We start from the raw sequence: 15,214 nt of genomic DNA on the forward strand, positions 1-15,214 counted from the left end.
GACAGAGCAAGCTACCTGTTGGGAGGTCTCAGTCCAAAGCCTAGAAGTCTTCCTCTTGGTTTCTTGTGATAATTTTCTTCTCCAAGAAAAACAGATCAATACTTTTTTTCTAAAATTCTCACTACTCCCGCCCACCTTGGAACTGCAGACCGACCTCCTAGATGTGTCTGGTGCTCCCCATAACAGGGTGGCCTCCCACCTGCCCAGGAGGAGGAAGAGGCATGCAAAACTCTAGGATTTACAATCCCACAGGTCTCCAATGAAAGCAGCCATCTGAGATCCTTTTTGGAAGCAGACAGGATACAAATGACACACAAAAATGCAAATGTACGTAGAGCATGGCCAATATTTTAGAGACCACACATAATGAAGAGCGTGTCTTACAACTATCTCATTCATTTTTATATTGAGTATCGACACTCAAATTTTGATAAAACTGATGAACAGATCAAATGTACTGAAAGCGAACTCATTTAGCACTGAAAGTCAGGATGAAGAAAGCCATTCGTTTCAAAAGTCAGATGAGAGTAACAATAGAAATAACTACCAGAATTTATCAAGGGTTTACTATGTGCTGCTTTGCCGACATCATCTCATTTGATGTGACATGATGAAGAAACTCGTATTACTCTTTTAGAGAGGAAGGAATGGGGCTCAAACAGCTGGAGTAAGCTGCCAAGATCACACAGCTCCTAAATGGGGGCTAAGTCAGGTTGGAGCAGGGCTGGCATTGGAGCCCCCCTCTTGGCAGCCCCCCTTTTATGCACAGAAACCACAGATTTGGTTGTTGCTGGGGAATCGGGACCACAATGAAGGCAGAGCCAGGAAAAACCCCACCCCCCCTGGGTCTGGAATATCCATTCTCCAGGACCTGACCAGAGAGTCAGGGTGGGGTGGGAGAGGCCACTTGGGCTTAAACCCATGAAATGAGCTGAGATGAAATAAATTAGTATTTTTTTATGTTCAGATTCTGGGGAACACGAATCCTTCTCGCTCACATATTGTTGGTCACTGGTGCAGAAAGTCTTACTCTGCGGGGGCTTCTTTAATAATTTTACACATCGAGGGGTGAATCCTAGGCATTGGCTGCCATGGCTACCTTCCCCATCCACTCTCCAAAGAGAGCTTCTTAAGCCGTGGGAGCCTGAAGGGCTCAACGGAACGGATGGAGGGATGGTAACAGAAAGGCTCGGGGAGCTTAGGATGGATGGATGGAACACACCAGAATGCTTCATCTTTCCTAGGACACTTCCGTCTTAACATCAGTCAGACTAGGTGTAAGAGCAGGCCCTACAAACATCCCTGGCAGAATCACTGGATCCGTTTACTCACTGATCAAGCATCTCTAGAAAGCAATCCCAGTACCGGCCACCACAGGTAGCCAGTGGGTCGTGAATAAGCTCCCCAAAACGTGTCACAGGAACGCTACCACCACTGTAACTCCAAAATGTGTACAGCCAAGCAGGCAGGACAGAACCTCACGAATCAGAAGCTTGGGTGCCTTGAAGGCCCAAACTCAGACTCTTAACTTCTTGAAAGGCAACGTCACCAGCCCCAGCTCTACCACTCTCAGCATGTTACCTGGGCCTCTGCTCAGTGTGCCTTTGTGAATGGGGCCAAAATGATAGCCAGCTGAAAGGACTGTAGGGAACGTCCAATGAACTGATATGCATGAAACAGGTAGAACGGTACTGGACACGTGTGAAGTATGCAGCAAAGGCACTGCTGTGCTATTGTTGCTACTGCTACAAATTTAAACCCACAAGTCCTTTTTGTTCTCCCCAAAAAAAAAAAAACAACAGAAACTGGGGACCCAGTGAGCCTGTGATTTCAAAGATTCTAGATTTTTCCCAATCTTGGATGCACTTTCACTTCCTAAGGCTTCCTCTGACATAAAGGACGGTCACTACAAAACCCTCGACTCCGCTTTGGGTAGACACCAAATCCACTGGGCTTAAGGATTTGTGGTTCACAAGGTACCTGGGAGGAGGTCTAATCGAGAGCGCATCCCGCTGCTCCACAGCTCAGGTTAAGGTGGCGTGCTCCTCCTCAGCGCTCACCTGTGACTTCCCTCCGGGCAGCTGGCAGAGAATGTGCTGGAGTCTCTTCCAGGGCCAGCTGTAATGGCCCAGAATCCTAACACTCGCTGTGCTGATACCGTGGGATCAAGGCACAGATGACGCCCAGCCACAGACGTCTGCTGAGGGACATGTTTCCTGCCTTCCTGACAGCCATCCCCACGTGAGGGGTGCCAGGGCAGCCATGGAGGTATGTCACCTCATGCAGTGCAGTCCGCTGACAACCTCCAGCGGCAACCCCTTCGGGACTGTCACAGCAATAGAGCTGAGGCCAGTTCTTCCCAGGTAGCTGCAGGCAATGACGGATTATGATCAAGCTGGCAGGGGTGACCCTGTTGAGTTGGCTGAGACTTTCATCAGATCTGCATCACAGTCTGAGGCTCTCCCTACCCAGTGCGGCTTCCTCCCCCTTGTGCCTCACAGGCCTTAGCCATCTAGCTCCCCTCACCAATAATTCTCTCGCACTTCTATCTCCGTCTTAGCATCTGCTTCCCAGAGGACACAAAGTGACACAAGCCCAGTCAATGCGCATTGGTCACTGAGGCTGGGTGGGCCTTGGACAATGGGTGGAACTCTGTAAGCCTCCGTTCTCCGACTGGCAAACTGGAAACCACTCACTGGGGTGTCCCAAAGATTCGATTCAACACAATTAGGCCTGTGAAAGCACTTGACCTCTTGTAGATACCCAGCAAATATCTGATAGAATCATTAGTTTTGATTTCTTACATGTTATTCCCTTGAAAGCAAATGATTTTTGAGAATACCACGGCTGCTTTTAATAAATGTGATAACATTTTCCCCGGACAAATCACAATAGGAATTATCAGAAAGAGACAGTTTCCTGACCAGCAGCAAGTCACAGGGGACTCAGAGCTGGCTGGAGTCCGGCCCTTCACACCCTCACACTCAGGGCTGTTGGTGACTGGCTGAAAAGAGTCTGTCTTCTTGCCCTGAAAGGGTCTCTCCTGGGCAACACAGCTGCCTCTGCCCCAGCCAGAGTTCAGCACTAGCTCAGAAAACAGCACCCTTGCCAGTTTCTCCAGCTGATACTCAGGGAACCTCCCCGGAAACACCAAGAGACGCTTGCTGGGTCCACTTAGAACTTGGGTTTCGTACACATGCTGTCCCTTCCTGAGAGCTTGAGGAAGCAGCCTCTGCAGAACCAGTAAGAACCAGGAACAAAGTATGAAAACGCTACTTCTAGAAAATCATGATGGGGAAGTGGAGCTACACCCCCGCCTGAGAGCCAGCATGGGACAGAAAAACTCAGCAGACGTCCACCACAGAGCTTATGTGAAGGCAGCTGCCATGCCATTTTCAGGTCTCTCCTCACAAAGATGGGGGAGGGCAGCAAGGATTTCAGGGTCGCCCATCTGTAGGTTTCACCTTCACAGGGGTCTCTCCTCTGCCCCGTGAACATTCTACCCCTGCCCAAGGATAAGCCTCTCCCCCATCAGAGTCCATATCTGATATTTTGCCTGAGACGCAAGATCAGAACCCCACAACCTTCTCACTCATCAGACCTGCGGGGATTTTTCATTCTTGAATTCCCTACCCCTTAGCACAGAGCAGGCACTCCAGTGTTTGATGAATGAAAAAAAAAAATAATTCAGCCCCTCTGGCTGCCTACTCGTAATTTTTTAGAATTAAGAACCTCTGTTTCAGTTTTGAGACTCAAGTATGCCCAGGGTTGACTTTTCTTTTCCTTATATCGCCTCTTGATCTCTGCCTAGCCCTCTAAGACTTAGGTCATTGCTCTAAACCAGTACTGTCCAATTCTGTGATGATGAAAACATTCTCGCTGTGTGCTATCCAAAACAGTAGCCAGTAGCCACATGTGGCCATTGAGCACTTGACATGTGGCTGGTACGACGGAGGAACTGAACTCTTAATTTTACTTGGTTGCAACTCATTTTACTTTTAGTAGCACTACATCTGGCTAGTGGCAACGGGACTGCCTAGCTTGTTCTTTTCATTCTCAACCTCAATGCAAAGCGAGGATGTTACGTTCTCCCTGGCTCTGAGTCACCTGCTATTCCTCACTGAATGATGCTCTGACAACCTTCACAAAGCAAAAAGCCACCACGTCTTCCATTTCCAAGCACTTGCTCTGTGTCTGAGCGCAGCCGTCTTGCTGTGGCTCAGGAGACGGGACAGGAAGCACATCGCCAGAAAGGAAGCCAGGACACCCAACCACCTGGGACTCCAGGGCGTCTGGGGCAGAGAGGAAGAGGGGAGGGGTGTGAAAGAAACCCACTCTGGGGCCTGGACGCCAGCTGGGCTGCATTTATTTATATCACAGGGTGTTACAGTTGTCTGCCCTGCAGCTGAGGAATCGGTCCACATCTAAGGGAAGGGGACAGAAATCGGCTTTGTCCATGTTCCCTGGCACCTACTGCTGTTGTGCAAAGGGTGCAAGAAGATCCGGGGGTGGGGGAGGGACAGGAGAGGAAGCTGTCCCTGGGCAGGCAGACACCCTTTGGGTGTCATTGCAAAGGAGGATACTGAGTCACCTGCATATTTGCATCCAAACTGATACTTATAACTGTAACACTGCCCATGGTCCAGCTGGCCACGGGGACAACTCCCACTGCATGGCAACAGAGGGACCACTCAAGCCAAACACTTGGAGAGACGCGGGGTCTCAGGCGCTGTTTGCAATAAACTATGACTGTGGAAGCTGGACTCAGTCCCCAGGGCTTGGAAAAGCAAGGTCACTCCCATCTCTTATACAGAGAGCTAGGACTTTCTGATCAGTGACCATTTGGGTTTCAAAAAGAACGGATAGAAATGCTCAATTATGGGATTAAAGAAGTGGCACTGGTTCTACTGGTTCGCGTGCTTTGTGATATGCACCTGAGGTCCCCCGACACCAGGAGCCCTCAGCTCTGCACCTAAAGAGCCCACACTGACTTTGGAGCCTGAGCTCCATCCCTGCCCGTCCAGCACATTCGTCTCCCTCCCGTGCCCTCCATACAACAAATCCTTTCACCTGTAAAAAAGGTGCTTAATTACATGAAGTACATTAAACCACTAATATGGAATTAAGAAGCTAGGGAGCAATTTCAAGAAGAAAGGCATCACATACAAGGCTTCATTGACATTTGCCTTCTTTTCCTTTCAAAGTTTCAATATATTACTTTTCCTTTTCATGTCTATCACTTACCTCCCTCACTCATTTTGACTGTTCGTAATCTTTCTAAGTCCCCCTCATGTAGGTTGCTATGCTTGTCCATTGCACTGGAGCAGCCCTTTGGCAAATTATTCCACAACTCCAGTGACCAAGTTAATGCATTTCTCTAAAGTACACACTTTAGCTTCCCTAGCACTTTGGAAATGCATAGAAAAGGCCTTAAAACCTCCTTCCTCTCTGACCTAGCAATTCTAAGCCCAGGAATTTATTTGAAGGAAATCATTAAGGATGTCCACAAAGCTTTAGTTACAAGGATGTTTACCCCTGGTGTTCTTTATCATCGTGAATAATTGTAAACAACCTACTTGTCCCTCAAGTAGGGCTAAAAGACCCAAGGCCCAGGGACTGGCTGTCGCAAGAGAACAACAACCAGTCAGTCACTAAGTCAATCAACCAACCACAGAGCTGAAAGTGAAGGTAGAGACCTTGGGTCGATCCAAATTCCACAGGGCCTGAATTTTATAAATTTAGGGTGACTACCTTTAAGAAAATTAATACAGAATTATAATTATACAGAGTATAAAATGAGGCTCAGGGCTTTGGTAGGGGCCTGTATGAGTAAGGGCCTTTGCTGGCAGTGTCATTAACTCCACGGTAAGTCCAGCCTCAAGAGAAAAGAAAAGTGAAAAGAGGAGCTGCTGGAAGTTTCTTGCTTCAAAGGCCACAGCTTACCATGACTGGGCAGCAATAATCAGCAGAGAATAACATTCACGGTCTAAGACAAAGAATATTGGGAGGAAGGGAGAGAAGAGAAAAAGGATGGGAAGATACTTGCACACAGCAGCAACAAGATAGATAAGCCAAACCAAGATAAAATTAAGGCACTGTGTATGTGTGTGGGGGGGATTGCTTAAAAAAGACTTCAGTAGAGGTTAGTTGGTATCTGAACAACTATAGGGACAAGAACTCCAATAGAAAGAGCGGTGCGCGCAGCATCAGAAGCAGACTGATCCTTTGAGGCCAGCAGCCTGGCTGCGGATGGACTCCTACTGACCCCTCCACTGGAGATGTGATTCCCGCATCTCCACTGACACCAAGGCTAGTGCCACCTCCTCTCTGCCATTCACCTGGGTGCCAAGTTGAAAGCCAGACCATCTTTTCTTGCACTTGTCAAATGTAGTCATGTTACTCAGATTTTCCTCATCCTCTTTTGAAAACAAAGCAGGTTCAACTCTTTCCCCATGTCAGATCTGCTCTCCGCTTCTCCCAATTGTTCCCCAGCTGGGGAAGCTTTGACCTGTGGCCCATCCAAATCTAGGCAAGAGAGTCCTGGCACCTGTCCCTTGAGCTGAGCTGTTGAAGAGCTTCAAGAGCTCTGAGCGCACGAGTGTGTGCAGCTGCAGACCCCACACAATGCCCCCGTGCCATTGCCTGCCTCTCCTCGGGAGCCCCCTGCCCAGAGAAGCCCTTCCATTTTTTACAGATCTCCCCACCTGCTTTGTGGCAAGATCACACAGTCCAGGAGCCCAGAGTGGGATTCTGGGATGTGTTCTCCACTGCTTGAACCCAGGCTGCATTCTCAACCACATCCAGAGCCCCCAGTGGACTCTCAGTGTGGAGGAGGACGTGGAAAAGGTGTTCAGCCTGCTTTGCTTTTAAAGCGGGATTTGTCAAGTACAGGGAAAGAGTCTGGCCGTAAACTCAGCAACTAAGGTAGATGGCGGGGAGGGAGATGTGAAACCGGACAGGAGTACACAAGGACTTTAAAAACTGGTTCTCTTGGAGGCAGCTCTTCAAATATCATGATTGTCAATGTGCTAGCTGGTCACAGAGTCCCCACTTTTCCAAGAATTCGTGAGGACTTGATCTAGAAACCCACCCTTTTCTATCAGCCTCTGTCCAACTCAGAGCAGTGACTCTCCCACAGAACATGCTGAGAGCACAGATATCACTGACCTTGCCCTTCCAGCCTGCAACCCCTAAGCGTGTTCACACTGGAGTCCACACAATAAACGTCACCTGGGCCCCCAGTGGGGCATGACCTTGAATAGGAGAACTATGCATGGACCTCTCTCTCTTTGATAAAGAAGCGACCCTTGTGTGGCTGTTTCATCTCCCAGAGGAAAAGGTCAGGAGGGACCAATCTCTCCTCAGTACTACTCTGGGGCTAAGCACTCAGGCTCTGTGCCCCTTAGCTGATGGTGCTTAACCAGGGAGAACTCTAGGGGGACACTTAACCTGGAGACTCTCAGAGGGACACTCAAGGGGCAACTGGACTCCTTGACTTCTACAGAACCACATCCCTCTCCTAAGACTTCTGGTGCTTGTCTCCAGGTCAGTGACCTATGTGAAAGGAGGCCCAGGCTGCCCCAGAAATCAGCCACCAACCCCGCTAGCCTCCTCACTTGGGGATCTGGACCATCCTCCATTGCTGCCTCCCAGACCCTCTCAGCTGGCTTCCGCAGAGGTCCTTGCAAGGGAGGAGGGGGCCTCTGGGCTCATATGTGCCCCTTGAGGTCCCGGACACTCGGCTTCTGGGGACCCCATTTCCCCCCACCCCACCACTAACCGCACACACAGCTCATTCCCTCACATCCCAGGGTAACTCTGCTTCCTGGGCGCAGCGGCGCGGGAAAGGCTTGAACCCCGAGAGAGGCGGGTGGGATGCTACCAAGAGTTCCTGAAACTGTGGATTCTGCATCTCGTGTCCCTTCTTCCCGGCCCTGAGGTTCGGATGCTAGGCGGGCCAGCGGCGGCATCTCGGGGCCGCAGGAGCCAAGTTACTTTGCGACCCAGGGAGTTAAGCCGACTCCGGGCTGGGACGCCGGCGAAGCGCCCGGCCCGGCCCCCTCCAATTCTGGGCGCCACCCGGGAAGTCCTCGGGACGGGGACCGGCGTCCTCCCTCCTCCCCGCCTTTCCTCCGCCGCCTGGCTGAGCGCAGCGGAGACATTTAAATCGCCCCTTCGGGACGGCGGCGTGGAAGAGGCCGGAAAGGCGGCGGCGGCCGGGGGTCTGAGGCAGGGGCGGCGGCCAGGCGGGGGTCAGGGAGCCGCGAGGACACTCACCAGCGCGTGTTGTCGTGGAAATGCTCCAGCACCGCGTAGCCGAAGAAGGAACCGGCGGGACCCTGGAAGCGCACGGGGCGCTGCGAGTCCAAGTTGTAGGCGCCCGCGGGAGTCCCCGCGGCCACTAGAGCCAGGAGCAACGCGCGGAGCCCCCCGGCGCCCCTCCGCGCCGCCGTGCCGCCCATCCCCAGCCGGCCACCGCCCTCGCTGTGCCCCGCGAGCAGGGCGCCCAGCCCGCCGGCGGCGGGGCCGCGGGGTCCGCCGTCGGCCGGCAGGCTCCCGGGGACGGGAGCTGTGCGCTCAAAGGCGGGCGGGATGCGGGGCCCGGCTGGGGGCCGTAGGCCGTGCGAGCGCGGGAGGCGAGCACAGGGGCGGCCCGGAGCGGGCGGCGTCCTCAGTCCCGCGGAGAAGTCTGCGCGCTCGCAGCGAGCGGGTCCCGGGCCGGGCAGCTCGGGACTGCGGAGAGGCGCGCCCGCGGGGTGGGGAGCCGAGGCGGCGGGACGGCGCGGCAGCGCCCCCTGCGGGCCGCGAGCCCCCACGCACCTCCCCGGCCCGGAGGTAACCGGGAGACCAGCCAGGTTCCTCTGGCTGCCGGACCTCCCCACCCCGCCCTGGGTGTTCGCGACCCTAACCCTCTCTGCAGCTGCGTGCTCTCCCCGCCCTGCTGGGTCTCTGCTGGTGTCTCTCGTTCCCTCGCAGTCTCACACGGACATCAACGACCAAAGGAAGGCGGGGGAAGAATCGAGTTGATTTTCTAGCCCTGTCCATCTGCTGCCCCTTCACCTAGCTGTGAGATAACCTGTATGAGGCAAGTGCTCCATAAAGGGCAGTTGTTGTTGTTAACAACAGTAGCCAAGCGGCAGAGAGCAGAGTACCCCGCCGTATTATGCGCACCTGGTCCCTGAGACCGCCGAGCCCTAAGTGCGGTGCTCGCAGGGCAGCATCAACATCACCTGGGAACTTGCTAGAAATGCAGATCAGCGGGTCCTACTCCAGATCTTCTGGCTGAATGAGAAGCTCTGGGGTTTGGGCGGAGGGTGAGAGAGAGAGGGAGAGGTTCTTAGATTCTTCCACAGATTTCAGCAAGTTCTTAAAAGGTAATGTAGTTTTAAAAAGGTTAGAAACCACTAATCTAAAACACACTGATTTCAATCTCCGTAACTAAATCCTAGAAGTGATAGCAGGTGAAAATTGTAGCTAGTCTTCGATTTAACAAAACAGTAGCTCTCAAACCTGGCTGTGGGGACGGAGTCCCAGAGAGCAGTTTCCAGGCTCTGGACCTCACGTGGAAAGGTGCTGGCTCCGGTAGTAGATGGCCATCAGCTGTAACCAGTTAGCCATTAGCCGCTGCCATAGCTGGGTTGGTTGCTTGGCAGAAAAGCGTAGATGGTGGATTGCGAATCGTGTGGATCCTACTTCCTATGTCTCGCCCCACACCCAGAGAGACTGGGGTACAGGAAGACCCCCTGTTGGGGTACTGGCAGATGTTTGCTTTTGTGTCTCAACCAGCCGCCATTGGGAATATAGTGGTATGAACCCCCTATCCATGGCTCCATTGGTGTTCCTTTTTGGCCTCACCATATCCTGCGTTATTGTGCAGGGAGCGGGAGCTGAGACCCCGGAATGACACTGGCTGTAGATCAAATCCTCAAACCATCATTTTAAAATATAGATTTACAAACACCAGTCTGGGTCAGAATCTCTAAGGCTGAGGCCCAGGAATCTGCTTTCAGATACCTCTCGGGAGACATTAAGTAAGTAGCCAGGTTTGGGAAGCACTGGCCTCCAGGAGATTCAGAGTTCTGCGTTGTGTTCTTGAACATGAGATACCATGATGTGCTGGGCAAAACATAGGATTTGGCCACAGACGACACTGATTTAGTTCCCAAGTCTGACTAGCTGTGTAATCTTGGGAAGTCAATGAAACGGGGATACTAATAAATTAATAAGCTCACTGATGGGATTCTTGAGACACCATTTTTTAACAGTAAAACTCTAAACATTTGTTAGTTATTCGTATAATCTGACATTGAGCAAGAGCTCAATTTCCCTGTTGCCAAAATAAGCTTTCCAACAGAGACTCGATCTGAAGGGTGTATCTCCAGGATGACTTCCTGCCTCGGGACATAATATTTCAAATCTGGCCATACAGGATGCAGATTTGCTTCATGGGGGTGTGCCTTTTGAAAAACTACATCTCTTGTCCAATTTTCTGACTGAAATGACAACCAACTGTTCTTTTTCCCTCCCTTTATTCTCTCACTTGAAGAACTAATCGGAAGGTATTCCAATAACCCTGGTGGTTGCAGACTGAACAACGTGCATTATCAGCTCACCTGTCATCTGCTTTCCTGGAACCTGCCATCAGTTTCCCTAAGGCAGACTACTTCCTTCCAGGGGTGAAGAAAATCCATGTGAAAGAAGTGATGGTTTTGCCCTGGCTCCCTCCCCACCCCACTGCACAGAGGAATACTGAAATGATCTTGAAACAATGTTGATTTTTCATAAGCTTTGAAAGAGTCTTTAAGATTAATTGGTCTAGTTTTTCTCCTGCCTTTCTCTACCAACTATTTTTTTCCTTATAAATTATAAATGTTTGTCTGCCCCTCGTTATTTCCTAATTGCTTAAATACTAGGTCAAAAGCTAGGTACATGTCTATCTAAGGCTCTTACTACAAGCTGATTGACTCAGTAACCTTCAAGTTTAGAATATAATTTTTTATTACAAAAACTCTAAATTATAACAGAATTCTTCCAGTTGAGAAGATAGTAAAGTGAGTATTTTCAGGTCTTGTCTTGAGCCAGGTTTTTGCCTGAGAAATTTTTTCCTGGTGTGTCCTCACCCTGTTCTCCAACAGAAAATGCTGACTCCTTGATGGAGCTCCCCAGACATGAGACTTCCAAGAGCTCCCTTGGTTCCACCTCCTGAGTGTGCCCCTTTCTGGGCTCTCCTGGAATGTATCTCGGCGGGGTACTAAGTGGAAGTCTTGACCTTAGCAGTGACTGTGGGCGCCTGGTCTGCTGGGAGCTGTTGGAAGTACAGGCAGCGAGCAGGGCAGATGCTGATATAAGCTGACCAGCAGCAAAGCGGGCACATTTGCTATGTGGCTAACATGCCCTGAGCATTTGACAGATCACTGTATCTCATTTTCACCACACGTGATCCAAACAGAAAGCTCCAGGCTGAGACCTGATCTCAGTTCAAATGAGGGCTACCTACGTGACAGGTCCACAATCCTTGTCCAAACTCTTGGGGCCACATATATTACTGAATTCATTTTTTTTTCAGAATTTACAAGATAATATAGTATAATCACCATACATTATACACCCAGCATATACGACAAATGTAGAACTAGGCAGCAAAATGTATGAACATACACATTTGTGATCAGCAGAATAACGGCCCCACCAAAGATGTCCATGTCTGATCCCCAGAACCTGTTAATATCTTCCCTTACATGTCAAAAGGGACTTTGCAGATGTAATTAAGTCCAGGATCTTGACATGGAGAGATTATCTGAAATAGTCAGATGAGCCCCATGTAATCATTATAAGAGAAAGGAGAGATCGAGACCAGGAAGGGGATGTGACGACAGAAGCAGTGGGCACCGACCAAGGAAAGCAGGCCACCTCTGGAAGCCGAAAAAGACAGCAAAGAAATGGATTCACCAGAAGGAACTCAGAAGCTCAAGAAGGAACTCAGCCTTGCTGATCCATTTTACCCTTCTGACTGCCAAAATGGCTAAGATAATAAATTTGTGTTGTGTGAAGCCACTAGGAGTGTGGTAATTTGTTACAGCAACAACAGGAAACTAATACACACTATAGTGTTATTCTATCAGTTTGGGTAAGGTTCGCCACCAAATTATTTTTAAGAAACTTTCAGTTTTTCAGAACTTTTTCTACTTTAGAATGGTGAATCTCCCCTCCCACTCCCATCCTCACTTTATACGTGGGGAAAATAAGGCACACAGAGGTTAGGCAAAATGTAAGTATTAATAGTAACAACCTCGTAAGTTTTCTATAATGATTAAATAAAGTATATACAGCATAGTATGTGGCACACAGGAAATACTCTAAATATTAACTATATCTTATTCATTCTTTAAGCTGCATTCTAAGCAATTTGTTTTATTTTCCAGTTCACTAATTCTCTTTTCAGTTGTGTATAATCTGTTGTTGTACCAGTCCTTTGAATTTGTGATTTTCATTATTACATTTTTTAATCTGAAAAATTCTATGTGGTCCTTCTTTTAAAAACTGCCTTGTCAATTTTGATGATGTCTTGCGCCTTAATCACATTTCCATCATCTTCCTTACTTTCTTTAAATAAATTGAACTTGTTTGTTTTATATTGTTTCTGGTAAGTCTAATATCTACAGTCTGTACATTTGCGCCTGCAGTTTGTGGTCTCTGCTTTTTCTCTCTCAGGGTGGCTGGTTTCCTGTGTGTTATGTAATCTTTGGCTGTGAGTTCATGTTCCTTGGAAATTCATCGTTGTTTAGAATTTGTTCTTCCACAAATGGCTTGTGTTTACTACTGCCAGTTGCCTGGAGCACTGCTGTTTCACCATTACTTTAGCCTACATTTCTGGCTTGGATTTTTTTTTCTATAGCACAACTTATGGTTCAATGTTCTCAGGGGATACTTTTTCATTTTAGTTCTATCATTCCACCAAAAGCCAAGGAGGTCAAGACCAAAAAGACTTGTTACAATATCTCTCTGTGGGGCAGGCGTTATCCTAATTCACCAACTAAAAGCGTTAAGCTTGATTTGATGTCTCCAATCTGAGTACATCTAGGCTTGGGTCCCAGGCTTTGTCTCCTGTCCCCTACATGTGTGAGAACCATTGAAGTCCAGCTATAACCAAGGCACATGCTGATATTAGCACTCACTTTTCTTCCTAGATTAGAAATTTTTTCATTTTTTCTGGCCTCTGAACATTTGCTTTATTTCTTGCCACCTTAACAATCCGTTATCCATTTTTATTTTTTATTCAGCAATTTCAAGTGTTTTGTACCAGGGAAGATTCCAGCTATCTGGTTATTTCTTTTACTACATTGCCAGAAAGGAAATCTCATGGAATAACCTAATCATGTTCTTGAACACTTTATTCTACTAGGAGGTTTCACGTTATTTCCAGTCCTTAAAGAGGAGCCAGGATAAATGTGGGGCTCTAGAATTTGAAGATCGGTTTGGTGTAAAGAAAAGCCCTTTGACATCTAGGCAAGAGTTTTTGGAATGAAAGGACCTCCTTAGCATCCTTGCTCTTCACTGCCCCAGGATGAGTTATAGCAAGAACATTTACAGGAGGACTGAGAATATGACAGTAAAGTCTTTTATTTGTTTACTTATTTATTTGCTCACAGGTAATTGATTTATTTACTACTTTAAACTTTTTCAAACCGTAAAAATAGTGAAAAACAAGTCTTCCTTCCACTCCTTTCCTCCAATCCCACCATTCCTAGGGACCGCCACGGCCAGCCACAGCTTCTCAGCATGCTTCTAGAAATATTCTGTGCATCTTCAAGTGGAGGGCTTTTTTATACGCATACTAGCATACCCCACACGTTGTGCCTTGTTTTTTTAAAAGCTTAGCAATGTGTTAGAAATGCTCCATATTGATACGACTCATTTTTCTAATAGCTGCATGGGTTCCCATCATATAGATGGACCACAGCAGATTTAAACAACCTCCCGCCACGCCCAGTTGGGAGACATTGTTGACTGTTAGAAAAAAATGCTGCTGTGAACATTCTGGCACCTACATCTTGTGACCATGGGTATTTCTATAGAATAAATTCCTAAAACTGGAATTCCTTGGTCAAGGGGAATGTGCATTTTAATTGTTATGGATATCACTAAATTGCCCTACAAACAAGTTGAATCAATTTATAGACCAAATATAAATGTATAAGAAGGCCTGCTTCTGAGGGCTCTCTCTTAATCTACTTAAATCACTATGTGCTTACTTACTTTCTTAATAAGCTAACAATTTGTCCAGCTGATTGAATTCAACCAGAAAGCCTTGATATGAATGAATTATTTCATCAGAATATATTGTGCATCATACATACGTAATATGCCAATATTGAATATAGGAATACTTCTTTACAGATGCATAGCTGGAAAGTTGCATTTAAATTATATGGGAAATTCAGTTTTATTTCTAAATTACTTTCTGATTTTGAAGATGCTTTATCTACCTTCCTGGTTGATAGGCTATTGGAAACAGATGCTTTGACTTAAATCGAAGTTCATATGCTTTCTCTTCCCCTTTCTACCTCCTCTCTGTGCCTCAACCTGAACCTCAAAATATTAAAAATCCAATTACATTTTAAAGCTCCATCCTCCCTAGCAGTCACCTCCTAGGAATTTATCATAAGAAAATAATTGGATATGAGATTTTAAAATGCTTGCATGAAGATTTTCATGATAGCTTTGTAATAGTGAAAAATTGCAAATTGCTAAATGACTCAATGTTTATGGGAAAGACATTGGCTTATACTTTATGGGCAGTCACAGAATGTAAAACTATGCAGCCATCATAAAAACGGAGAAGGGTCTAGCTGACTGATTTCAGTATGTATACACACATGAAATGGCATTGTTTTTTTTCTAGTAATCATGACCACCATAGTCCACTAAATAGCAGCCTGTCTTAATAATACCCCAGTACACTTCCATAACTCTTCAGACCATTAGTTACTCAATAGTCTCATTTTGTCAGTAAGACTTTATCTTGTTCAATTAAAACTTCAAACTCATTCATTTCAAATCTATCCTCTTATCCCCAGCTCACTGGCTATAAGGTCTTGGAGGCCGTGTGTGTGTGTGTGTGTGTGTGTGTGTGTGTGTGTGTGTGTGTGTGTATTAGGGTCACCTTCCCTCACACACACACACACACACACACACATCCCCTTCCCTGTGCCCA

The 15,214-nt window shown here is 47.8% G+C and overlaps 1 protein-coding gene across 1 annotated transcript in view; it reads right to left on the bottom strand.

Moving 5' to 3' along the window:
* The window catches only part of ITGA9 (integrin subunit alpha 9), a 296,740-nt gene extending 288,022 nt beyond the window's left edge, over positions 1-8,718 (bottom strand). The window contains exon 1 of the mRNA XM_033132690.1: positions 8,278-8,718. Coding sequence (XP_032988581.1) covers positions 8,278-8,462 — 185 coding nt within the window. The 5' untranslated portion in view covers positions 8,463-8,718. The remainder of the gene's footprint in view (positions 1-8,277) is intronic.
* Positions 8,719-15,214: the final 6,496 nt, after the last annotated feature.

The sequence above is a fragment of the Rhinolophus ferrumequinum genome, chromosome 17 (genome assembly GCF_004115265.2).
Source record: "Rhinolophus ferrumequinum isolate MPI-CBG mRhiFer1 chromosome 17, mRhiFer1_v1.p, whole genome shotgun sequence".
NCBI lineage: Eukaryota > Metazoa > Chordata > Mammalia > Chiroptera > Rhinolophidae > Rhinolophus > Rhinolophus ferrumequinum.